This window comes from Acomys russatus, chromosome 29 (assembly GCF_903995435.1).
Source record: "Acomys russatus chromosome 29, mAcoRus1.1, whole genome shotgun sequence".
NCBI classification, from domain to species: Eukaryota; Metazoa; Chordata; class Mammalia; order Rodentia; family Muridae; genus Acomys; species Acomys russatus.
The window spans coordinates 40,086,187-40,112,335 of NC_067165.1; the positions used below are offsets into that span (position 1 = coordinate 40,086,187).

General features: G+C 55.9%; 1 protein-coding gene across 2 annotated transcripts in view; it reads left to right on the top strand.

Moving 5' to 3' along the window:
* The window catches only part of Casz1 (castor zinc finger 1), a 62,910-nt gene that overhangs the window by 26,779 nt on the left and 9,982 nt on the right, over positions 1-26,149 (top strand). For both annotated transcript variants that reach the window (XM_051172103.1, XM_051172102.1), the window contains exons 3-12: positions 12,054-12,542; positions 15,707-16,541; positions 17,322-17,390; positions 18,908-18,998; positions 19,705-19,869; positions 20,844-21,016; positions 21,217-22,079; positions 24,295-24,427; positions 24,665-24,728; positions 25,921-26,075. In XM_051172103.1, the coding sequence (XP_051028060.1) occupies positions 12,054-12,542; positions 15,707-16,541; positions 17,322-17,390; positions 18,908-18,998; positions 19,705-19,869; positions 20,844-21,016; positions 21,217-22,079; positions 24,295-24,427; positions 24,665-24,728; positions 25,921-26,075 (3,037 nt within the window). The remainder of the gene's footprint in view (positions 1-12,053; positions 12,543-15,706; positions 16,542-17,321; positions 17,391-18,907; positions 18,999-19,704; positions 19,870-20,843; positions 21,017-21,216; positions 22,080-24,294; positions 24,428-24,664; positions 24,729-25,920; positions 26,076-26,149) is intronic.

Here is a 26,149-nt window from a genome sequence, read left to right on the forward strand (position 1 = left end):
CCTTTGAGGTCTTTCTGCTCCAGCCTCCACTCTCCCCCATCATGAGTCACTGGGAGTCAGGGTGTGGGGAATGAAGCCCCATTGAGCTCTCTCCAGAAAGAGGGAGGGAAAAGCTGTTGGCTTAAGACGCTGCAGGTCCTAGGGCACAGCAGTACAGGCCTGACATCCAAGTGGCAAGGAGGTCTTCGGAGCCCCATACTCCCTTTCTACCTGCGCCCAAGACAGATCCCTTGCATTTTGTGTCTCTCAGCTTCCCAGCACCCAGCCCTTGTGAGACAGGTTAGAATGAGTTTGGCTGCAGCCTCACCTCTTACCTGTGCACATAGCTCACAAACTAACTACTCCTGCTAGCTCTTGTCCTTTTGATGTGGAGGGACCAGCCCAGGGACCTGCAGCAGATCTGGGAGGGCCTCTGGCCTTAAGCTAGGGCTTGTTTCTATTGGTCTAGAGGTGCTGATGGCAGGTGCCAAGATAGAGGGAGGGAGGCTCTTGAGGAAAGGCTAGTCAGGCTGGCTCCTTGAGGTGTAGACACCTAGACAAAGATAGGCAAGCACGGGAGGGGAAGCGGGGCAAAGGGTGGGGTGAGACCTCTTTCCGGTCTCCTGGCATCCTGGGGGGGCGAGACCTCTTTATGGTCCCCTGGCATCCTGGGGGGGGGTGAGACCTCTTTATGGTCCCCTGGCATCCTGGGGAGGGTGAGACCTCATTGTGGTCCCCTGGCATCCTGGGGGGGGGCGAGACCTCGTTGTGGTCCCCTGGCATCCTGGGGCGGGGTGAGACCTCTTTATGGTCCCCTGGCATCCTGGGGGGGGTGAGACCTCGTTGTGGTCCCCTGGCATCCTGGGGGGGGGGTGAGACCTCGTTGTGGTCCCCTGGCATCCTGGGGGGGGTGAGACCTCGTTGTGGTCCCCTGGCATCCTGGGGGGGTGAGACCTCTTTATGGTCCCCTGGCATCCTGGGGGGGGCGAGACCTCGTTGTGGTCCCCTGGCATCCTGGGTGGGAGACCTCATTATGGTCCCCTGGCATCCTGGGGAGGGTGAGACCTCGTTGTGGTCCCCTGGCATCCTGGGGGGGGGGGCGAGACCTCGTTGTGGTCCCCTGGCATCCTGGGGGGGGTGAGACCTCGTTGTGGTCCCCTGGCATCCTGGGGGGGGTGAGACCTCGTTGTGGTCCCCTGGCATCCTGGGGGCGGGGGTGAGACCTCGTTGTGGTCCCCTGGCATCCTGGGGGGGGTGAGACCTCGTTGTGGTCCCCTGGCATCCTGGAGATCACTCTGTCTGAGTGGGAAATGAGGATGCTGTGCTGAGAATCCACTTTTAGGATAAATTCTGTATGGTGAGAGAACCTTGAGTCTACAGTGGCTCTCCTTGAAGAGGAAGGGCAGTGCTGGACATTGGCAGACAGGCCACAGGATAGGCTGTGGCCACTGGGATGTGGAGAGTGGAGAATGGCCTGGGTGAGCGCATGCTGCCCCTCAATGGGACCTCCTGCAGTGAGTGTTCAGGAAGTCTGGGGAAGGGAAGAAGCAGAGAGGAGCTTAGGTTTGGAGGTCAAGGACGAGCTCAGCAGTACTTTGATGCCTGTCACCTGGCCAGCTTGGATTCCAGTTTTCTCCTTTTCTCTGGCGCCCAAGGCTTTGGAGGAAAGCACACTGAGGTACTGGCCTCATCTCCCTAGTACCTTGCCCAGGCCAGGCTTGCTGTGACTCTGCCCTCCGCTACAGCCCTGGGTCTGAGCCTCTCGTGTGGAGCTTGTGGCGGAGAGAAAAGGCCAAGTGAAGGGTGGTAAAGAGGCCCTAGAGGTCCCTGCACATCTTGGCGTGAGGACTTGGCAGTGGGGGTCTGCCTGACCAAGCATTCGGGATAGTTTCTTGCTTTAGGTGGGGCTTGGCACAAGTTAGGATAGAGCAGACTGAGGAAGGCTCTCCCCCACAGAATCCTTACTCACACATTTAGGAGAGTTCCCAGGGTGCCCTGCCACAGGAGCTAGCCATAGAGTAAGCCATAGAGTAAGAAAGGTACCTGCTTGACTGGGCGAAAAGTGTGGCAGGGGTTCAGTTCCAGAAATCATTAACTTCAGGGTCTCCTAGTGCCAGGTCCTTGCTGGAATTAGCTAGATAGGACCAGGCATTGGGTTCCCGGAAGTGCTTAAGGCCAGGCAGGGCCACGCCATCAACCCTCCCGGCCTTACAGAAGCCCCCTCTCCCCAGTTCTCGGCTGTCATACCTTGTACCCACGTGCCCATCCTGTTACACCACACCATCATTCTTTCCAGTCTGGCCTCAGTTTCTCACCCATCAGGCCTTAAGTCTCCCTGGCTCATCCCTGGCCTGTCCTCCGTCCCCCCTGGCTTCACAGTCACATTTTGCTGCCAGCGCAGGGCACTGAAAAACTGCTGGCACTGCCAAAAACCCTGTGTGCGCTATGACTCCCCAAACATCCCTTTATTTTTATTGTTCTGTTAATTACTGTTTAAACTTTAATAAGTCACTTCGTCAGGAGGGGGGACCTGCCGTGAGCTTTTCTGTGCAAACATGGGCCGGGAGTGACTCGGGTGTAATATAACCCTTTATGCGATGTGGGAATGTTTAGATTGTAACAGAAACTTGTTATTTTAATGACAGTTGGGGGGAATCTGAGCACAGAAAAGGAGAGAGGTGGGCACTGCCCTCCATTCCCACCGAGGGCTTGGAGTGGCCAGACCTCTCAAAGGCAGCTCACTCTCTGCCACAGCACAGGGTCCAGAGAGCGGTGAGCCCCTGTGGGCAGCTACTGATGGAACTGGACAGGCAGACTTACTCAGAAGGTACCTTCAGAGGGAGCCTGGTGCTCTGGGGTGTGAGGGCCAGGCCAGGTGAGGCTTCTGCAGATGTGGTGTAGGGTCCATGGCAGTCACTGGTTCTCTGGGCAGAGACTGACAGGGCCACGTGAGGTCCGACTCTGTACCTTCGAAGGCTACAAAGAAGGGGTCTCTCTTTGAGGTCAGCACTGAGTGTGATAGAAACGGCTCATCACCTCTGTCCCAGACAGTAGCGCTGCCTCCCCCCAACACCCCCACCCCCAGACACAAGGACACTCTATTACAGATGTAGACACTGGGGCCCAGATGGAGGAGGAGTTGAGCTTAAAGCGGCAACTTTTTGAGAGGAGTAAAGTATCTACTTCCGGTTTTTTTGGGTTTTTTGTTTTGTTTTGTTTTAAAGATTTATTTATTATCATTTATACAGCATTCTGCCCCCATGTGTGCCTGCAGGCCAGAAGAGGGCACCAGATCTCATTATAGATGGTTGTGAGCCACCATGTGGATGCTGGGAATTGAACCCAGGACCTTTGGAAGAACAGCCAGTGCTCTTAACCCCTGAGCCATCTCTCCAACCCTTTTTTTTTTTTTTTTTTTTTTTTTTGAGAGGAGTGAAGTATCTACTCCGGCTGAGTACACCAGGAGGGTGGAGATGGAGGCAGTGAGGCCTTACTCTGGGGGTCTGAGATGTTTCTCATCAGTAGTGGAAGAACTTGGGCAAGACTCACCCTCAGACCCCTCCTTCCATCATGAGCAGCTAGGAGGCGAGGTCAGGGTCACCCAGAATTCTGCTGATGGGGACTACCTGCCATTGTCCTTTCATTCTCAAGACCAAGAGTGAAGACAAACAGCAGCTGCTGCCCCAGGTCCCCCAGGGTCACTTCTGCCACACACCTGCTTCCAAAGTAGGGACACCTAGGGAAGGCATTTTATCCTAAATCTATGTGGCTCCTTCTAAGACTCCAAGATGGCTTGGGATAGGTTTCCCCACTTTTTGTCTTTGACCCATCTGTCTGTCCATGACTGCATGTAGCCATCCCTTGCTGTCTTTGGAGCAGCAGAAATGAAAGAGTCTAGCACTCACCATCAAGGGCTTGCTCCTGACTGCTGGTGATGAAGGGGTTCAGGGTGAAGTTTAAGGGGGGACAGCTTTCATACAAGGCAAGACTAGCTGAGGAGGTTGACGCTTGCATTCTGGGCTCACTAGTCTGGCTCTGACTGCTTGCCTCTCCTAGAAGGCACCACGGGGGCGGGGGCGGGTAAGCAGGGAGGGCTGGCTCTGCCCTTCTCCCTTCCTCCTCCTGCAGGGCAGGACAGAGCCAGAGGTTCAGGTCCCAGGTGCCCTCAGGCTAAATGGACAGCCCCCAGATGGTGGCCACGGCATGGACCACGAATCGCTGAGGTTTTCCTTTTCTGAGCAGCGCGTTTCCCTAAATTGTCTTTGACTGCGTGCATGGGTAATGAAAGTTTATGCCCTTGTTAGAAGGACAGGCAGCCAGTTCCAGTTAGAACTGGGGCCGTCTCCCTGCCAGCCCCCTCAGCCCCCTCAGCCCCCTCCCCAGCAGGAGAGAGAGAGAGCGCGCACTAGGGGTGTGTGTGTGTGTGTGTGTGTGCGCGCGCGTGCACACTCACAAGAACAGCCCCTCCTTCCCTGGTGAATAAAGAAGGCTGTTAGGGGAAGGGAGAGGGGACAAAAAAAAAAAAAAAAAAAAAAGAAAGAAAGAAAGAAAGAAAGAAAAAAATTTCCATATTTGTGTAAGTTGCTTTAAAAGCATTTTATCATGTCATAAAAAAGGGAAAGTACTCTCAGAAATTGATCCTCTCTGCCAGCCCATTGGACAGAAGGACGTTGGGATGTTAATGGCCATCCTGCTCCAGGGTGGCTTATTAAAAAATTTATACATAAATGCTTAAAATTGCATAAATTATTTAAAAAAAAAACCAACAAAGTAAGCAATTTGAATTCCCTCTTTTCCACCCCTCACTTGGTCCCCCCTTTCCCAGCCCCTCCTCGGGGCCCTCCTGGTCCCCAGGCTCTTGTGCCCTCCTTGGAGTGTCCCCCTGTTTTCTCCACTTCCCGCCACACCCCAGACACAGTCTGCCCTGCCTTCCTTAGGGGTTTCCCTGCCTCACCCACAAATGAATGAAACAGCCAGCCCACCACCAAACACTCACATGCACACGCGCTAATAAAAACACCACTAATAATGCCCCAAATCGCAAAATTAAATATTAAGGCCAAAGGAGGCGGGCGTGGAGTGGAGTGGGGCTGCCGCCACCGTCGCTGAAGTTGCAGCTGATGAGTGTGTCTCTCGCAGGCGTGGAATGTCACCCACACATCCTGGAGACTGGAGTGGGGAGTTTTATGATGGTTTTTCATTGATTTGTTTCCCCAGCGCAGCTGCCGACCTCTATTGAGGGACAAACATAATCAGCACTGACGCAAATTAGATGGTTATTCGTTTTGAAAATTGACAGAAAAACAATAAAAAAGATGAAATGCTCCCAAATCAATAGATATAATGAAATTCAAATAATCCGAGAGATGAGGTCTCCATGGCAACTGATAATGTGGAAAAGAAAACAATTTAATAAAGGACAGACACACTTTGAAAACAGATTGGGCCCGGGGAGGGGGGCGGGCTGGCGGGCGGAGGGCTGGAGCGCTGGCGAGTGAAGGATCACTGTCCGTCCCAAGGACACCCGCCATAATTAAGCGAGGCTTTCGGCCCCAGAAAGTGCAGATTCAGGTTTTAATACACAAAATTATTTCAGGAGCAGTGAATCGGAAAGTCGTTTGTAATGACCTTCCTGAGAGGCCCGGGCGCGGGGCATGTTGGAGGCTGGGCGGCCAGGCCGGCTGAGTTATGGCATATTTGTGTTTTTATAGTGCAGAGGGGAGGGGGTGGTGGTGGGGAGGGGGGGGGAGAAGGTTAAACAGTATTTACAGCTCAGTTGTTTTCAGAGAGGAAAGAGAAATAGAGTTCATGGAAAGATGCAGCGGGCAGGCAGGCAGGCGGGTGAGCCAGGGAGGCCTCCGGGCTGCAGGGAGGGGAGATGGGCCCAGCAGGTCTCCCTCTTAGGCTGCCTGACCTGCGGCTGTTTCTCAACCCTAGAGGGTACTCAGAGCTGCCACCCTGTTCCAGTTTCCGGTACAGCTCACATGGTAGTATCTTCGAGGTCTGGGGCCTCACTGAAGATGGATGGCAGCGTGTGTCCTGGCTGCATGGATGCCCAAGTGTGCCTACTGAGTGAAAGGGTGGGGCATTGCTGTGGCTGCTACCAGGAGTCGCCTTGCTGAGTCTTGTATTCTTCAGGTGACTCTTTCCTTTTGGGGCCTGGTCTTGGCTGGGGCTCAGTGGGTAAGAACCCAGATGACCTTGTGAGGACCACCTAGCCTTCTCTTTGGTTCTGCCCGCTCTTACAAGTGCCTGCCTTGAGCTCAGTTTCATTGTTTTGAAGAGCTGAGGGCCACAGATAGGAAAGGGACCGAGCTGATCCTTCCTACAGTACCCGTCCCCAGAGCCACTTGCCTGCAGCAGGGTAGTTCAAGGGTTGAGAAGCCATCCTGGGGCAGGCGGGGGGGCGGGGTGCCGGGGCATCCCCTCACGTTGTCTCCCCTCTGGTATTGGGTCTACCATGACCACAGAGCACGTCCAGAGCCTGGGCCTCTCTGTGGGCTCATGTGTGCACATAATGTAAGTACACAACCATAGAGACACGCACACGTGTACATGTGAACGTGTGTGTGTGTGTGTGTGTGTGTGTGTGTGTGTGTGTGTGCAGCCATGCACACGAACACAAGTAGGCAGTCACAAGTCTGTGTGTATTTGCTCAGTGTGTGTTTTAAATCTCCCCTGGGTGGCAACTCTCTTTTTTCTCTCCTTCCTGTTTGGCTGTGACCTGGGGGAGATTGATAGCCAGCCTGTGCCGTGGATGCTAACAGTTCCCTTGATTTATAGAGTTACTTACGCTAAGTGAGGCCACTTAGACGCGTCTGGATAGTAAACCTTTTAACTGAACTAAAAAAAAAAAAAAAAAAAAAGAAAGAAAGAAAAGAAAAAAATCATAATAAATAAATAAACAAAGGGGGGCAAGCTAGAGCCCGGTGACCAAGCCCCGCCCATTCCCCCAGCTTGCATCTGTTGAGGGCCAAGAATCCTAGGGTAGCAGCAACTACTCCTTCCTCCCACGAACACTCAGAAGCCCTTGTGTCCCCAGCCAAGGTTGGGATCAGGCCCAAGAAGGGACATCCCTCTCCTAGGGGACAGTTCCTGGCTAGGAGAGCCAGGGGAGGGAGCTGTTCCTATGGCGATAATGAGTAGTGGGGGGGGGGGCGAGGGAAATGAGGGGGTCTGTGCCCAGCACCCTTTCTTTGCTCAATGCTTTCACGTCACACCCTGTGCCCTTTGCCACCGTGATGGCTCTTGTCATCATTTTTAAAGTTTGTCCCCACATCTGTACAGAACAAGCTACTATGTAGGAGGAGCCAGGGTGATGCAGGAAGCCAACTGCCTGTCTTATTTTCACAACACAGCCTCCTGCTTCAGCCCAGCTTCTGGCCTGTAGACAGTGCTCTCAAGTGGTGCTGAGGCCAAGGCACAACACTACCAAATGGGGGCTTGTGGCCCGTGAAGCGTAAGCTCCTCATGGGTAGCCAGGGTAGAAAGTCCAACAGTATGGCACCTCTGAGACTCCAGGACAGCTGGTGGAAGGCATGTATAGGGGTTAGGCCTGTGGCCTTGGACATCTGAGCCTGGTGGGAGGTGTGTTCTAGTGCTGACTGGGTGACAGTAAGCAATTACCAATCTCATTGCTTCTGCTGTCTCATCTGGAAATGGGGACCACACAGCTGACACAGTGGGATATGAGGGGATCACCAAGGTATGAGCCCAGGCAAGGTGTTCTGGAGGTGTCATCTGCTACATGACCATAGACACTGTGGGCTAGGACAGTCACCAGAGAGGCATGTGCTCATGGCCTCTGAGCGTCTGGCCAAAGGCAGGCAAAGCCCCATGCACCCCCACCCCAGGGGACTGGCTGCTGGCCCCTGCCTCCCCACCTCCTGATATACAGCAGGCATTAGGCCGCCCAAAGGGGATACTGCATCCTTAGGAAGAAATATGTCCTCATTTTTCTTAAACACCGTTTCCACTGAGTGAAATGTTTAGAAGGGACGCGCAGGGAGAACTTTATTTCCTACCAGGGAGTTCAGAGCCACCAAGCAGAGGCCATAAAGCACTGGAGCCCGGTGGCTGACAGGCAGCCTGGCCACGAAATACATTACTCATGGGGGGTGGAGGTAGGGGGTTGCCAGGCCTGCCCAGCCCCATGAGACTGACTGCCTCCACCCCAACAGGATCAGCAACTCCGGGAGCCAAGGCTCCAAGGCAGTGGGCGTCAAGCGTCCTCTGCTGTGCTCAGGCTGCCTGTGAGAGAGGGTCTGGCTGTGAGGAGGGAGCTGTCCTTCCAGCTATGCCTTGTCTTTACTTCATGGTCAAGGAGTAGGGGACACGGGGCCCAGGTGCAGCCCTATGAGCCCCCCACCCCCACCCTTGCTCACCAGAGCTGGCAGGAGCTCTGGCCTTCCCAGCCTTCAGAGGGAGTGATGAGATTCATGCCATCTCGGGCCCTTCTCCCGAGGCCCTCCCTTCATTCGATTTCTGAAGCTGGCTGATTTGAATATTTATAAATATCAGTAAATTATTTATTGTAGCAATCTGCTGCACCATTTTATCCATCGCAGTTAACACTTTAGGGGGCTCCAAGTTATGGGAACAGGAAGTGAGGTTGAAGAAGAAATGGGACAAGGGACGGAAGAAGCCCGTGTAGGAAGCCGGGGGTGTTTCAAGCCCAGCCTCGGTGGCTCTTATGAGCATGTCCTCATGCTCTGGGGCGGGAGGGGGGGGAGTGTCTACAGCTCCGGGATCAGCTTCCTTCTCTGACAAATGGGATTATCATGGTGCCTGCTCAGCTGCCCTTAGGAGTCTCCAATGAGTCCCTGCTGGAATGGCGGGCAATTGTGCCTCTCTTCACCAACTCCGACAGGCTCGCGCTTTACTTGGATGCCCGCTGGGGGCTTATTGAGTTTCAAGCTTCATAAGAACAGAGACCTGGGGAGCTAAGAAGTGGCTGATGAGGAGCCTGAAGGGATAGCCTCTGTCTTCCTGTCTCTCTTTTCCTCTACTTTCCTGTGTCAGATGCGCTTTCCCTGTCTTAGTTTCTTGATTGAGATGTGACATCCACCTGCCTGTTGCCCCTTTCAGCGTACTTCTTCCAGCCCTTGCTTCCCAGGCCCTGTGCTTGGCACAGACAGACCTCACCTTGCACTTCTGCAGTGCTGCTCCAGGGAGAAATCTGGTCCAGGCTTGGAGCTCACAACGGGGCAGAGCCAGGCCAGGCCAGGCCATGTGCTCAGGGCTCCAAGACTCTAATCCACACTGAACACTTCCTAGTGTTTACCCTGCTGGTGCACAGCCTCTGGGGTCAGGAACAGACCGCCAGGAATGGGATGCACACTTCCTCCGCTACCCTCTCCTCTGCCTACCTTCACTGACACCACTGAGTCTGCCCGTCTTTGGGTGAGCAGACTGGGAGCCCCCCCTGAGCTTCCTACCCTCCAGCCCAAGCCTGCCTCCTGGGCAGTATTGTTCCCAGAGGAAGTGTCCAGTGTAAATAGAGCAGCGGGCAGGCTAGTGGCGGGAAGGAGATGAAAGGGGCAGTGACAGGGCCGGGGACGGATGGCTTCCTTCCATTGAGGCCTGGCCATGGCGTTTATATTGTAGGGAAGAGAGTCAGAGGAATGTTTACATGGACAGGAGTCTGGGGTCAGACCAGTGGGGGGATGCTAATCTGTAGGTAGATCCCAGGGCCTTGAGGGAGGGGCCGGTTTAAGTTTATTGGGGGCCCGGAAAGTAGGCAGGCGGCTCAGCTCTCAGCTCTCATACATAAGCCCCTTCCTGTCACCCCAGCCTCGCACTCGTGCACGTGGACACTTATGACTGTAAGCCTGTTTTTGCCTGTGCCTTTCTGTCCCTGTGTCCTGGTCCCAGACACCTCCTCCTTCTCCACCTCCACCCTTGGGACCCTCAGTAGAGTCAGGGGGAGGGCAACATCTGGATGACAGGTGGTCTGGGGCAGAGCAGCAGCTGGAGGGCAGGTGTAGAGGGAGTTGGCTCCGAGCAAAGGGAGTTGGGGCTGGGGGTGGGCCCTGGGTGCACAGCTGCATCGCAGCTGGTGGGGTCCCCGGGCAGAGACTCGGCATAGAGCCGAGATGGAGAGCGGGTGGGTTGTGCTGGGTGGGCCGAGGTTCAGGGAGGCTCCAGGATGGGTGGGGACCAGAGGAGGGGGTGTTGCCAGAAGCAAGTGCAGCCCTGAGAGCTTGTGCTTCCCTCTTCCTTGGGATAAATATTTATAGATTCATTTGCCGTCTGCCATACACACTTGGCTGCTTACCTCCTGGTAAAAATAGTGCAGGCTCCTCCACTCCTGCCTGCCTCTTCCCATCCAAGACAGAGACAAAGGGGCCCAGGTGAGGCCCGCTACCCTGTTAGAAGTCATGCCCAGAGGCTGTGTGGGATGGGGTGTGACCGTGAGCCCCGTCACTGAGTTTCAAGACTTATCCACATGTGAGTGCTCAGAGATTTGTGTTGGACAGCACAGACCTGGTGCCGTGGGCAGACACGAATACAGTGGGCACTGGTTTGGACAAAACCATGACCTCTGGACTAAGAATATGGGAACAGGACTGAGCAGATCTTTCTGTGGCAGAGGATTAGGCTGGCATTACCCGGTCCCTTCTGGGCCAGGCAGAGCCTCACGTATGAACAGCTTGTGACAAGGCAGGGATCTGGGGCCACTGGGCATTGTATATTTGAAGGGTGGTTAGTCTGCATGTGCAAGTTAAGGCTGTTATCTTTGTGTGGCATGGCCCTCTAGGCAGACACATATCTAGCTACAGGTGGGCCGCCCCCAGGAGATGGTCTTTCATGGTATTTGGCCATCATAGGTCATAGCCCCTGAACAGAACCCCCCATATAGACTTCTGACCCATATGGGTCATGGCATTTTCCCTGGCAAGAGCTATGGAAAGTAGATGGGGCCCCTATATGCAAAGGTATTGTGAGCAGAGACCTCCCATGTGGCCACTACCCTGTGTCTGGCTACACTACAAGGTCTGGCACACAGCAAGACCTCACTAAGTGGATGGGAGGACACCTGACGAGAGATCGCTGTATGGGAGTACAGCTGTATGTGTGTCTACCCTTGTTAGTCTTCCTGGCCAATGTGCCTCTGAGACCCTACAGGCCTCATGAGGGTGGAGGCCAGGCTAAGCAGTGTGAGGGGATGGCTTCCGGCTCCTCAGTGGCTGTCTCCAGAGGTTAAACGCAGGATCTGTAACTTCAGCTAGTCCCACCCTGTCCTCACTGAGGGTCCTCTGGGTTAGGAAGGAGACTTCTCAGGCCCAGCCAGATCTTCCATGGCTACAGGAGCTAAAGGGAGACAGCAAGAGTGGCCATAGGACGGTTATGAGGAGCTCAGTGTTTGGGTAGCCCGTACTGTTTGTGGAAAAGAAGCAGCCCTAGGAAATGGCCAGACTTCAAGCGGAGGTGGGAAGGGAGGCTTTAGAGAGGACCTGAATGACCAATGAGCAGAAATAGGAACTAGGGGCAGGGGGCAGAGCCAGAGACCTGGCCTAGCAAAAGAGCTAGCTGCCAGAGAACAAGGTGCTCAGGTGGGGAAGGTGCCAGCCAAGAGCTGCAGGGTCGGTAAGGCAGGAGGTTGGCACAGACTGGGAGCTGGCTGTGGCTGACTCTTCCCCGGGGACCTGTGGTGAGGTGGAACATTCAGAAGCAGAGCCAAGCTGTCAGCAGTGCAGCACCGTCACTTGCCAGCCTTACCTCACACCAGCCCCTTCACCTGCTTGTGTCTTCATTTCCTGTGTTAAATGGACGTGTCACCTCACAGAGGGGCTATTTCAGGCAAGGCAAGCCTAGGAAATGCTTTCAGGAATCCCGCACCAGAGTGCTTGCTTCCAAGAATCATTCGTTCCCATGCCTCGTGTCAGGTTCTGTGTTGGGTTCTTGGGGAAGAGCAAGTGTGAGCCCAGCCTGGTGCATCCAGGCCGATACAGGAGATGGACACCTGCCAGGTGGACTCAGGGCAGCTTGACAAAACTGTGGTCAATCAAGGGGGGTGGAGAGCTTCTCGGTGTGCAGGCCTCTCACCTCCATGCCCCCCTCCATCCCCGCAGCTGAAGGCACCCGGTGCACTGACCCACCTGCAGGCAAGCCTCCGATGGCAGCCAAGCGCAAAGGCGGCCTGAAGCTCAACGCCATCTGTGCCAAGCTGAGCCGACAGGTGGTCGTGGAGAAGGGAGCAGAGACTGGTCCCCAAGCTGAAGGCAGCCCACTACGTCCCCGGGACAAAGAGCGCAGTGGCCCTGAGTCTGGGGTGACCCGGGCTCCCCGAAGTGAAGAAGACAAGAGGCGGGCAGTGATCGAGAAATGGGTCAATGGGGAATACAGTGAGGAGCCTGCACCGACACCAGTGTTGGGGCGCATTGCCCGTGAGGGCCTGGAGCTGCCCCCAGAGGGCGTCTACATGGTCCAGCCACAGGGCTGCAGCGATGAAGAAGACCATGCAGAAGAGCCCTCAAAAGACAGCAGTATCCTGGAAGAGAAGGACTCAGACGGTACGGCTTCAAAAGATGACAGCGGCCCCAGTGCCAAGCAGGCTTCAGGTGTGTGTATGGCCGTGGAGTGGCGGGGGAGTCGGGGGGAGGGGGTTGGGAAAGGGCACAGTACTCTGGAGTGGCCCAGCAAGCAAGGGTGGTAATCCAGAGTATTCCTCCTTTTTTTTTTTCCTCCAAACACTGATACCTCATCCATCCCAGCCAGGACTGGAGAGATGGGGTGGGGGTGAGGCAGGACAGCAATGGCAGCTTCCTGAGTATCAGCTTGGGGAGCTGCTAGTGGTGGAGCTTTGAGAGGATGAGGGAGTCAGATGGACATGTGCACAGGTGGATGGGACGTGGGTGACCGCACGCACCTGCAGAGCGGTGAATCTGTTTGGGGCCATGGTACCTGGCTGCGGTATGGGGACCAATGGGGTTGTGTCCGTGGTGGCACAAATAGCATGAGTCCTCATCTCTAGGTCCTTTCGTGGTGGCCTGAGAAGTCTTGAAAGGGTTTTATGCCTCCACTCCACCCTGTCTCCTTCCCTGTGTCCCGTCCTGCCCTCTGAAGCCACAAGCCTGGCTTGGCCCAGCCCGCAGATTCCCCTCAACATGCAGCTGCCCTGGACGTGTTCCTCTGGTTGACCTGTTTGCCACAAAACGGCAGAGGCCTGACTTCCTCGGTGTCTCCTTGTCCTTAGGACACAGCAGTCTTCACTCCAGGGCAGGGCTGGCCTGGCATTTCAGACAGGAGAAGGGGTCTCCTCTCGGACTGGAGCCCTGGGATCTGGGGTCCGCTTCCTAGGCTTATTCTTGGAGCCCTGCGCCTCCTCTGTCTGCTCCCCTGTCCCCTTCCCCCTGCAGCGAGGGGCGCATCTCCTCCCTGTGCGGGGAGCCCTGCGCAGCCACATAATTATGCATATAAGATATAAACAGAGCTGTTTAATTATCCTTCGCCACATCAGTGACAGAGTAATTAACAAACATTGCAAGATCAATGAGGAGAAGTGTGACCTTCAGTTTCCTCTGATAGGAAAAGCCCTTGCTGTTGCCAGACACAAGGTGATTGTGCTGGGCCTGAGGAGAGGAGAGGGCTAGGGGACACCCTCATCCCACACCCAGCTCCACCATGGCCAGGGCATCAGGTCGTCTCTCCTCCGGTCTTCTCCCCCCTCCTCCCAAGAATTGGGAGCTGGGAAGCCAGGAGCAGGGCATGGACTATTGTGGCTGCCACCATCCGCCCCCCCCCCCCCCCCCCGGCTCTGGCCTGGCCCCCTCAGCCCTGAGCACTAGGTCTCTAGCCCAAGCCCCACCTGCCCACTATAGGTTTGGCTCCCCAGGACTCTGGCTGCCTGTGGGACCCCTGCTGGTCCCCTCCCTGTTCGATGCTGCCTGCCCTTCGGAGCCTTCTGTTTCTCTGCCATATATAGTGAGGACTCAGCTGCCTCTACCTATTTTTAGCCCGTTTCCCCGGTCCCTGAACCACTTCACCCAGCATTCAGAGCCCACTCCCAGGCCAGCCCCCAACCTGCGTGTCTGGGTCTCAGGCTTGCGCTGATCCTCCGTCAGCTCGCCAAGCCAACTGTCCGTAAGCTCCTTGAGCCATCTGGGTGTCAGGGGGATGTCTGACTGTCCTCTGTCTAGTGGGGTCCCACTGCCCCCCCCATGATGGCCCAGAGACTCTCCTTCCACATCCTGCTGGGCTTTCTCTCCTGCTAGGGTACCCTGCTCCATAGGCTCCCCTTGTGGTACGCTCTGAGACTCCTAAAGCTGGCAGGATTGGTTGGAGTCAAGAGTCCCCTCTGACCATGCTCTTAGAGCCTCTAGCCTAGAGCCTGGCTGCTTTGCGCGTGCCCAGGTGGAGAGAGCGCGGAGGCAGGTAAAGCATGGAGCCCTGGGCTGTTGCATCTCGCTTGCCTGTGTGCGCCTGACCTGGATGCTGGGAATAGCCCACAGGAGATGTAGCACAGGAATGAGTATGTTGGGGACTGTCCGTCTGCTGTGGTGACACATTGCATGTGGAAGAGGCAATATGATGGGTTCCCTTTGCTCTAGCCCTGCCGAGGCTTGTCCTGGAGCATGGGTATTGGGGCTTGGGGTAGTGTGTGTGTGTGTGTGTGTGTGTGTGTGTGTGTGTGTGTGTGTAGAATTGGGGGATAGGGGTATGGATGCAGTGTGCATATATAACATACGTAAATTATTATGGGTATGCATGTAGTGGAGTATGGGAGAGTGTGTCTGTGACAATGTATATGAGAATATGTGTGTTGCATATGAATATGTATGTGTGTCCTTATGGGACAGAGGGAGGGAAGGGGAGGTGGGGAGAGAGGGAGGGAGGGAGGGAGGGAAGGAGGGACGGAGGGACAGAGAGAGAGAGAGAGAGAAGCGGGGAGAGAACAAGTCTCATAGTGTTGGGTATGGACGATGGGGAAGCTGGACGCCCTGCCCTCAGGCCTGTTACCCTAGAACGGCTCCACCCTTCACTCTCCCAGGTAACCTACCCTTCTATGTGAGCAGAGGGGCTGCAAGGTGACCAGGAGGCCTGAAGAGCGTGTCCACCATACACACCGTGGCTCCAGTGGTGGTTGTGGCCACTGACAAAGTCTGAGCAGGCACACTGACATAGTCCCTGCCTCCACTCAGCTCTGTTACTGGGGGAAGTTTGAGGAGGTTGGCCAAGAGGGTCAGTCAGATCCTGAGGCATCATAGGCCAGTCCTTCATCGGCCCAGGGTGGCCATGTAGCCGAGCAGACCCCAGACTCACAGTGGAGTCCCTCCTGACAGTCTCGTCAGTGATCCCCAACACTACCTGTTCTGCTCCTTAGGACCCCTGTCCCCACCTCAGGAGGCAGGTTGGGTTCTTGCCTTAGTTCCAGTAAAATGGCTTCTCTTTCATATTAGGCCAAGGCGAGAGAGCGGAGACATTTATGAAACTTTGTTTAATGTACTGAAAAGCCATCGGCCAGAACATTTAGGAAATTGATTTTCCTGGCATTGATGAACTCGTTTTATTTTACCCCAGTATTAATTACTTTTTTTTAAAACAAATTAATTTAAGAGTCGTAAAACCTAACAAGTGAGCCAAATGTCCATAGATCATGTCCTGCTCCGCCCCTCCCCACATGGGTCCCCTCCCTCCATGGGTGGGGGCTCAAGGTAGAGGGGCTTCTCCGGTTCCTTCTCCCCTGCTCCCTCCCAGGAATGACCCGCCCCTCTTTCCCCTGTAGGAGAAGCCTCCTCTCTGAGGGACTACGCTGCCTCCACCATGACGGAGTTCCTCGGCATGTTCGGCTATGACGACCAGAACACCAGGGATGAGCTGGCTAGAAAGATCAGTTTCGAGAAGCTGCACGCAGGCTCCACCCCCGAGGTGGCCGCCTCTTCCGTGTTGCCCACCTCTGAGGACGCCCTCAGCAAGCGGGCACGATTCTCCAAATATGAGGAATACATCCGTAAACTCAAGGCCGGCGAGCAGCTTCCCTGGCCGGCCCATGGCAGCAAGGCTGAGGACCGGGCAGGCAAGGAGGTGGTAGGCCCCTTGCCCAGCCTACGGCTACCCAGCAACACTGCCCACCTAGAAACCAAGGCCACTATCTTGCCGTTGCCGTCACACAGCAGTGTCCAGATGCAGAGCCTGGTAGCCCGTGCTTCCAAGTATGACTTCTTCATCCACAAACTGAAGACGGGTGAGAGCCCGAGGCCCCAGAACGGAAGCACTTACAAGAAGCCGTCCAAGTATGACTTGGAGAACGTCAAATACTTGCACCTCTTCAAACCCGGGGAGGGTAGCCCTGACATGGGCGGGGCCATTGCCTTCAAGACAGGCAAGGTGGGGCGCCCCTCCAAGTACGACGTTCGGGGCATCCAGAAGCCAGGCCCTACCAAGGTTCCGCCCACCCCCAGCCTGGTTCCTACACCCCTCACCAGTGTGCCCAGTGGTCCCAATGCCCCTGGGCCGGGACCTGAGCCACCCGCCTCCCTGTCCTTCAACACTCCTGAGTACCTGAAGTCAACCTTTTCCAAAACAGACTCCATCACCACGGGAACTGTCTCCACTGTCAAGTAAGGAGCTCCCCCTGCCTCTTCCCCCCCTTCTCCCCACCCCAACCACAAGCCCTGGGTCCAGACTGGCTAGGGAGACCTTCCTTCATACCTGCAAGGCTTACTGAGTTGGACACAGCCACTTGTGCAACTCAGCTTGCCATGCATGTGCTTGCTCCTGGTTCACAGCCTGGTCCATTGAAAAGGCAGGAAGAAGATAGGCAATTAGGTGAGGGTGCCTTCTATGAACTATAATCCAGGGCAGAGGACTGGCCGGGATGTTAAAACAATGGATCTGGTAAAGCCAGACAACATCCTTTCCTCTGCAACAGCCATGTGGGGCCTACAGGTCCTGGAGGCTGTGAGCCAGGCAGATCCAGCTGAAACTCTTTGGTATGAGGATGGGAGGTGACTGCCCACACCCTCCACATGTATCCAGTACTGCCGTCCTCTCCTGTCTCCTCTCTGGCTGCCTGGTGTTTCTCCTCAGCCATCAGCCTGCTTATCTGCATTACATGCTGGGGACCTCAGGCCCTGGCTGCCACCCAGGCTACCTGTAGGCCTGGCTGGGCCCTCCAGCCCTACCTGCTCAGGGTAGCACACTCCTGTCAGAGGTGCGTTAACAGAGCTCCTCTGGGCTTCTGCCAACAAGCTTTTTCAGTACCACCCTGAGTGCCTCAGAGTGATTCAGGGCTCAGGGAGAGGAGCCATGGCCCAGGGCAGGGAGCTGCCCATCGGATGCTCCTGGGGCCTGAGGCCACCCCCGTCCGCTAATCGGCTGTGCCCTGTGTGTCTCACCAGGAACGGATTGCCCACAGATAAACCAGCTGTCACCGAAGATGTAAACATTTACCAGAAATATATTGCCAGGTAGGCCCCTGGGGAGGAGCCTGTGGACAGAGGTGGGGGGAAGCCAGGAATGCCCAAGCACTGTGGACCCACCTGTGCGTTAGCTCGTCCATAGGGCTGAGAGGCCGCCTTCTCTGCGTCTCCCATCTCTCTGTCTTTAATCTCCCCCAGAGAAGCTGCTCCTGTGTCCATGTCAGACCCTCCCTTTTTGGGCTAGTGCAGGCAACACAGTCCTTAGGCAGCTTATAACCTAAGTAGAGCCAGGATGCAGGGAAAAGGCTTGGTACCAGGCCTGCCACAGGTGAGCGCATGGGGCCCCTCTGCGGCTGACCTGGATCCTGCCTTCACGTGGAGCCTTAGAGCGCAGGCCACAGTAGAGCGGTTGGGGTCAAGGGAAATAGACAGTCATTCTCCTTCTGCCATGGCCTGCTGGGATCCCACAGGGGAAACCTTGATGAAGCCAGACTTGAGGTCCATCCTGAAGGAGCCAGGATTGGCAGGTGAAGATCTGTCTCCATGCGTTCCCCAAATCGAGCCTCTCGAGGAACATGTGGCAGGGGTCACGCCCTGGCGGCATCTGTCTGTCTTCCTGTGGTCTTCCATGTTCTTCCTCGCCCTCCGTCTTCTCTTTATTGTTATCGTCATCATTACTATTAGCGCCTCGGCAGATGGCCCTTTTGGCAGCTTCCATTGAAATACTGATTGCTGGTGGCTTTCCCCATACAGTGGGGCTCGTGTCCCCACCCCCATACAATGCGTCATGCACGGAAGGGAACAGGCTGGCTGAGTACAAGTGCCTCCCCAGGGCCGTCGTCGTGGCTGGCTTTTCCCAGAGTGGCTAGCAGCATCTGGCCATCACTAAGGCTGTGAGAGCCACGCCCTAGCACATCTAGGCCGGGAGAGGGGCCATTCAGCGGCCAGCAGTGCAGGGCTCTTGGCCGTGCACTTGGCTAGAAAGTGAGCTCCCTGCCCACGGGAAGCCAACCAGATGCTGTGCTTTAAAAATTCATAACTCTGGACTGTTTCAAGTGTCAGGAAAAGCCCAGAACAGAGAGAGAGAGCCTCTAACACTTCTCCGCAACAGCCCAGGGTTGGCCTGGCCAGGGGCCCCTCCCTGAGTTGAGCTACCGGGATGGCTGGTGGAAGGTGGTCAGGCCACTACCTGCTGAAAAGGCCTTTGGGTTGTGTGGGGCTCTAGGTCTCCTCTCTGGTCCATCCCTTACTCTGACTGGATGCTGTGGCTCCTCCCAGCTGCTTCTTCCCCACCTGAGCCCCGACCTCTGCTCCATCTGGCACTGCCTTCCAGGCAAGTGCTGCAGGCAGGCCTGGGATCCCTGACAGCTCTAAGCACTGGCTTCGGCTTTCCCAGCCTCTGCTGTTTCACCCTGGTCCCCTCTGTATTTCCACCCAGGCCCACCAAACCCCAGAAGTACATCTTTGGGGCCGGGGTAGAAATAGCTGTTCGGGCCTGGGCTCTCACAGAGTCCTTTCGAGGACTGGCGTCCTGAGATGGCTCTGACCCTCCACTCCATCTCCAGGTTCTCCGGAAGTCAGCACTGCGGCCACATCCATTGCGCCTACCAGTACCGAGAACACTACCACTGCCTGGACCCAGAGTGCAACTACCAGGTACAGGCCACACTGCAGTGACCAGCCAGCTCAGACTCGTGCTGGAAGTAGGTGGGGCGGGGCGCGGGGGAGCCCTCCAGTTGCCACCTGAATTTCACATGGATAGGCAGAGGGCCCAGTCTAAGCTGTCTGCAGTCCCAGTAGGGCCTACAGCAGCCATTGGTGTCTCAGTGGTGTGAATCCCAGGCCCCTTTCACTGTGTCTAGCATGGACCAAGGCTGGACTTACCAGTCTGAACCGCTTAGCTGGCTGTCTTTCCGGGACCTTCAGAAGGTGGCCTTACTGCCTCATTTTCCAGATGAAACACATGCTGAGATCACATGTTTATTGTCCCTACTGGCAAGAGCTGGGCCGGTGAGGAGGTAGCTCTGGGCCAGCTGTACATGCCCACCCCCTCTGTCTTACATGCTCAGCCTGTGCACTGAGCACTAACTAGGTAGAGGGTGTTGTCACCCATCAGAGCCCTTCAAGGCTAGCCCAGTGCACCTTCCGTGCTCATGGGCGTGGCTTCTAAGTCTTTGGAATCATGCCCACCCAAGGCCGGTGTGCTGAGAACTGGCTGGGCAGCCGTGGCTGTCTTGACCCCTAAGCAGGGTTATTTTTAGGGTGACCAAAAGGCCTTGGGGGCCCAGCCCTGGTCCAAGCACTCTTGGCACAAGGACTGGGGTTTCCGGGCGTCTGCCAACTTGGTGCTCTCTCCTGGCAGAGGTTCACAAGTAAGCAGGACGTGATCCGACACTACAACATGCACAAGAAGCGAGACAACTCCCTGCAGCACGGCTTCATGCGCTTCAGCCCGCTGGACGACTGCAGTGTCTACTACCACGGCTGCCACCTCAACGGGAAGAGCACCCACTACCACTGCATGCAGGTGCCTGCTGCGCTGGCAGCCTTGGGGCGGGGAGGCGGCTCTGGAACCTTCCCGCTAGCCCTCTACTCCAGCAGTCAGGGCCTGATTAGCCAGGACCCTCCTTTTTCTCCTGACCCAGGCTAGGGGTGGCTGGCGAGTAGAGTCCCAGAAGCTCAGATGTTGGCAGTGTCTGGTGGCCAGGGTGGGGCCTTCCCTGTTGCCATACTTGGTGTGGGGGAAATTCAGTGAGCTGTTTATATAGACCGACATTTTTCGGGCTTTAACACCAAGAGCAGCATTGCAAATGATTCCTGCAGAGGTTTTTTGTTTAATTCTTTGTTTTAATGCCACACCGAGTCTGGGCTTTTTCAAGGTGTCAAGCCCAGGAGGAGCAACTTTGGGTTGCAAATAGCAGCCTGCATGCCTCCCCCGAACTTGTCCAGGGGGGGTTGTTATGGCCTCTCTGAAACAGACCGGTGTGAGGAGGGGGGGCACCCTCAGGGCCTGAGATGGTGCAGACACTGGCACAGCCCAGTCTTTGAGGGTGCTTTTTACTCAATATGGCAACATTGCCTGCCTGGCCCAGCTACAGTGGGTGGGAGGGCCCCATGCCCACGAGCCATCCACTGTGGAAGTCCTGGAAATAATGGTGACCTCCAGGGTCCAGCCGATGTCCAATCCTAAGGCTTTAGCAATTGAGTCACCAGCTAGGACCCCCAAACCCAACTTCTCCAGAAGGTGGGTATCTCGCCCGGGCCTAAAAGTATATGGGGTGCGAAGACAGTCCAGTACTCTGCAGACTGATCACAGACAGCCACACCCTGGGAAGGTTGCAGGGTCACAGCTGGGGTTAGCCTGAGGAGTGTGAGGTTTGAAGGTGCCGGGCTTCCCTGAACAGAACCCCCATGGCCCTGGCTCCAAGCCCACAGTGCTGAGCTTGGTTGGCCCGGGAGAACCAGACTTGCACCCTTAACCCACCATCCTGGCCTGTGCAGGTGGGGTGTAACAAGGTGTACACGAGTACCTCAGACGTGATGACCCACGAGAACTTCCACAAGAAGAACACCCAGCTCATCAACGATGGCTTCCAGCGCTTCCGAGCCACCGAGGACTGCGGCACAGCCGACTGTCAATTCTACGGACAGAAGACCACGCACTTCCACTGCAGGTGAGTGACTGGAGGCTGGAGGAGGGGCCGGCAGGGGACCGTGCATCACCAGGGCCCTGCCCCTTCTGGGGAATAGAGGCAGGCGGGCAGGACCGCTTAATGGCCCTGCCTTGGTGTCCAGCCCGAGTCACCGGGCCCCGCCCCCAAGGGACCACTCCTCCCGTGAGCCCCGTGTGCCAGTCTCCTCGTGTCCCGCGCAGGCGCCCTGGTTGCACATTCACCTTCAAGAACAAGTGTGACATCGAGAAGCACAAGAGCTACCACATCAAGGACGACGCCTACGCCAAGGACGGCTTCAAGAAGTTTTACAAATACGAGGAGTGCAAGTACGAGGGCTGCGTGTACAGCAAGGCCACCAACCACTTCCACTGCATCCGCGCCGGCTGCGGCTTCACCTTCACCTCCACCAGCCAGATGACCTCACACAAGCGCAAGCACGAGCGCCGGCACATCCGCTCCTCCGGCGCCCTGGGGCTGCCGGCCTCGCTGCTGGGCACCAAGGACACGGAACACGAGGAGTCCAGCAATGACGACCTCGTGGACTTTTCTGCCTTGAGCAGCAAGAACTCCAGCCTCAGCGCCTCCCCCACCAGCCAGCAATCTTCCGCGTCCCTGGCCGCTGCGGCTTCTGCTACCACTGCCGCCGCCGCCGCCGCCGAGGCTGTACCTGGTGCCACCAAGCCTCCCAGTAGCAAGATGGCAAGCCTGCTGCCCCAGAGCCTGTCTGGTTCCATCCCCCTAGCACTGGCCCTCTCCAACTCAGGCCTGCCCACCACCGCACCCTACTTCCCTCTCCTTCCTGGCCGTGGGAGTACCTCACTGGCCGTGGGCTCTCCGGGGCTCCTGGGCCCCATGCCCTCTGGGGCCACATCCTCGGCGACCCCTGACATGCCAGCTCTGGTGGCCTCCGGAGCTGGAGACTCAGCCCCCGCAGCTGCCACCTCTCTCCCGGTGCCCCCTGCCTCTATAATGGAGAGGATCTCTGCAAGCAAAGGCCTCATCTCGCCCATGATGGCCAGACTGGCTGCGGCCGCCCTCAAGCCCTCTGCCACCTTTGACCCAGGTGAGCAGGCTGGGCCCTGCCCAGTAAGCAAGCACACTTGGAAACTGGCAACTCCCAGTACTCAGACTGGAGCACGGTGTGCCTGGTCCACGCACCCACATCTCCCCCCACCACCACCACCACCAGCAGCTCCTTCTCTTTGCTTTTTCTCTGTCACCATCCTGTTGGCTTTTCTCTTCGGGGGCCCTCACTTTGGCCACACACCCAGGGACTTTGTGATTCTCTGTATGCGGAGCGGGTCGGTAGTCCCTGTCTCTGAGCACTTGGGTGTTCTAGTGGCACCAGGCCTTGCTGGCCCGGTCACCAGTGAGTCCCTCAGCAGAGCTATCCCAGGCCACCTCTTCTCTTGGCTTTTCTCTAGCTGACATGGAGTGGGACGTAAGCCTAGGGAATGGGTATTTGCATCCTACCCCCTGGACAGCACTACCAGGCCAAGAGGTGACGCGCGGGGCTTTCCCCGTTGTCTCCTTTTCTTTCTCTTCTCTTTTTCCTTATTCTTTGGAAGGTTCTTTCTTTTTCTTTTCTTTTCTTTATTTATTTATTTTATTTTGGTTTTTCGAGTCAGGGTTTCTCTGTGTAGCCTTGGCTGTCCTGGACTCACTTTGTAGACCATGCTGGCCTCAAACTCACAGCGATCCACCTGCCTCTGCCTCCCAAGTGCTGGGATTAAAGGCATGAGCCACAACGCCCAGCTGGAAGGTTTCTTTCTTTCTCTTTCTTTCTTTCTTCCTTTCTTCCTTCCTCTCTTTCTTTCTCTCTTTCTTTCTTTCTTGTTTTCCCTGCCCCTCTTCCTCAGAGGGTAACCAGTGCTATTTGCAATCCTGGAAAGAGTTCAGCTCACACCTGGGATGTGGCTCCTTTCATTCCTTCACTGGCGCTTACCCAGACTACCTTGCTCAGCTGGATGCTGAGGACAGAGATAGGATCCCCGCCCTGTGGAGCTGTGGGACTGGGAGAGAGATCTACTCCCAGGCCTGTCCTCAGCAGCCTGGCTGCCTAGCCTTCGTGCTCCGCTCCTGTCCAAAACCCTCTCAGAAACAGCCAAGACTAAGGGCCCCTTGCACTCACTTGCGGCTGTGACCCCACCTCTTGAGGCTCTTAGGTGGACATTTTCCTCTGGAGCCTAGAATAGGTAACTTTGGGAGCTACAGTAGTGTGGACCCTCCCCAGGGCGAGAAGTTCTTTAGGTTCCTGAAAGGGTCACGGCCCAGTGTGAACCCCTGTCTTCCACTCCAAGTGTGGGCGGAGTCTCTCTGTAGCTACACTCCTCCAGCCAGGGGCCTGCAGTAGGGCCACTGAAGACTTCACAGAGGCTACCAGACTGTCAGGTTATTTTCCCTGGACAGATCTCTCCCCCTCGTGTCCCCAAAATGAAAGGTCAGGTGAAGGGGAGGGGAGAGGTTTCCCTTTGTTTTTAATAAAATGTAACCTGCATCTTTGGAGCAGCTCTCTGTAAGCTGTAGTGCCTTGGGGGCAAATTCATATTTCAATCACTTGGGGATTGTGGGAGCAAGGCTCATGGATGCCACCCTGTCAGCAACTCCTTTGCCCCTGCCCCTTCAGCCTCCGTGGCCTCTTCCTAGCAAGCTCCCCCTGTACCCAGTCAGGCATCCAGGGCGGGCCTGCAGTCTCTGCCCTGGACAGCTTGAGAGACTGTCGAGGTCACATAGGTTGAACCACCCTGATTGGCCGTCAGCCTCGATAGCCCTGACACAGCAGACGCCCTCCTCAGGCATGCTCAGTGTGGACAGGGCTGTCGCCTCAGAAACAGTGGGCAGGGACTACGGAGGGGCCGCTCCCAGTCCGGATCTGCCACTTTCCCTCAGCGTTAACAGAGTCTTTAATAAAAGCATAAGCGGCAGCCCCACAAATCGACTCTGACAGTTGGTGGAGGAAACGAAGGGCCCCTGTCCCCGCCCAGACCCCCTCCCCAGCCTCCCCCCTCTCCTCCTCCAGGAGGCCCTAAGCCAGGACAACTTTGACATAATTTTGCAATAATTATCACTTGAAGAATTGCCACACAGGGGTACACGTCACAAGTGATCTCGTCAGCAGGAAGAAAATCGCTGGCCAGCAGCCAGTCCTCCTGGGACCCCCCCCCTGCCTATTCGGCCCACTGCCCTCCCTTTGGGTGGGGAGGGGGGTCACTAGATTTTGTGCCTGAGCCCCTCTGACCCCATCTTCCCTCCCCTCCCCTCCCCTCCCCCCCCTGCAGGAAGCGGGCAGCAGCCCACCCCCAACAAGTTCCCCCAGGCCCAGGCGAAGCAGGAGCCTGACAGTGCTGGCACCCCAGGCCCCCACGAGGCCTCCCAAGACCGCAGTCTAGACCTGACTGTGAAGGAACTCAGGTGAGGCGAGGCCAGAGAAGCTGCCCTGGGCCCCAGAGAGGTGGTCTGGGCCTGTAATTCTCAGCTAGCCCTGGGGAACCAAGCTGAGCCCACCCTCCCGTCCAGGGTTCACTCTACCACCAAGCAGGTGCAGCATAGAGTGGACACCTCAGAGGCCTAGGCTGGCTGGGAGGGAAGGGCCTCTGGGCCTGGCCCCACGGATGTCTGAGTTGAAGCCCCTTGGTTTGTGTGTTCTAGTAATGAATCAAATGGCCACGCAGTCCCGGCAAATTCATCTCTTTTATCCTCGCTTATGAATAAGGTAAGAGCCATCCATCACCACCCTCCCATTTCCCCCACCCAGAGAAATTAAAGCTGGGCTGGGGGGCTGGGGGGGATGTGTTTGTTTTTTAATGTTTTCCCTCTAATAAGATGAGTTTGTACCATTTAAATTTTGAGGCCATTTTTCATCGAATATAATTTCAGAGCCACTGCTTACAAATTAATTTAATGAACTGGCTGAAGAAATATATTTCAGCCCCTGACACCTTTTTTTCCCTTCGGATAGAGGGCTCCAAAAGCTTCTCCAGAACCTTCTAACTTCTCTGGCCCTCAGTTATTAATGTTATTTATTTATTTTATATATTTTTTGTTTGTTTAAAAGGGAGTGGGGAGGGGGAGGCTAAATTGGGAGCAAAGCATCAATTTCCACTTTTCGGCTTGAGTAATGGTCGTGGACGCCATCCGGAGAGGTCGCTCCAGAACATTTATTTTAAATAATGCAGGGTCTTTGTAAATTATACATCATCTCAAATATATTTCCCCTTCACATGATAAATTTGACTGCAGCAAGATTAATTTGGTTACTGTACACAAGTGACTGGGTTGAAGAGGGAGTTGGGTCTGGGCTGGACCTCGTGTAGTGGTTCCAGCAGGGCACCGTAGGGCAGCGCCTCCACCTGCTGAGGCCCCCTGCCTGTCCTCTCCAGGCTGCTCACTTGCTGTCCTCTGCCCTCCTCTGGCCACTGCTTCCTGTTCCCCTCACATTCCCTTCACCTGCATTAGCAGCAGTGAACCTGTTTGCTCTTACGCTGTGAGACCGTCTTACTGACCTTTCTGTGGCTTCTATTCTCAAGGAGTTCATAGGGGTTCACACACATACATGTGTGCGCACGCGCACACGCACGCATACACACACACACACACACACACACACACACACACACACACACACACACACCATCCCTCCTCATGCATTTCTTTTGAATACCTTCTGGCAGGAGACTAACCAGGAAGTAGCAAAGTCTAGGGAAAGATTGGGCTGCAGTGTGTGGCCCGAGTAGCGGCCTCAACTTGAACGATGGCTCCACAGCAGGCCACAGTCTTTCAGCTGGGCCTCCTCTCTCTAGTCAAAGCTAAAGGGGCATGTGTGTTCTCTGCTCCCCAGCACCACAGGGCTCAGGCATTGTCCTTCCTGAGGTTCCCCAGCTCCAAGCTCACCTCTGTCCTTGCAGATGTCTCAGGGCAACCCCAGCCTCGGAAACTTGCTGAATATCAAGACGGAAGTGGAGGGGAGCCCCGCCGGGGAGACCTCACCTTTCCTGGGCAAGGCTGTGAAGGCGATAGTTCAAGAGAAGCTGTCGGAGCCCTGGAAGGTGTATCTCCGCAGGTGAGGGCTTTTTTTTTTTTACAAAGAATGGCGTGTGTGTGTGTGTGTGTGTGTGTGTGTGTGTGTGTGTGTGT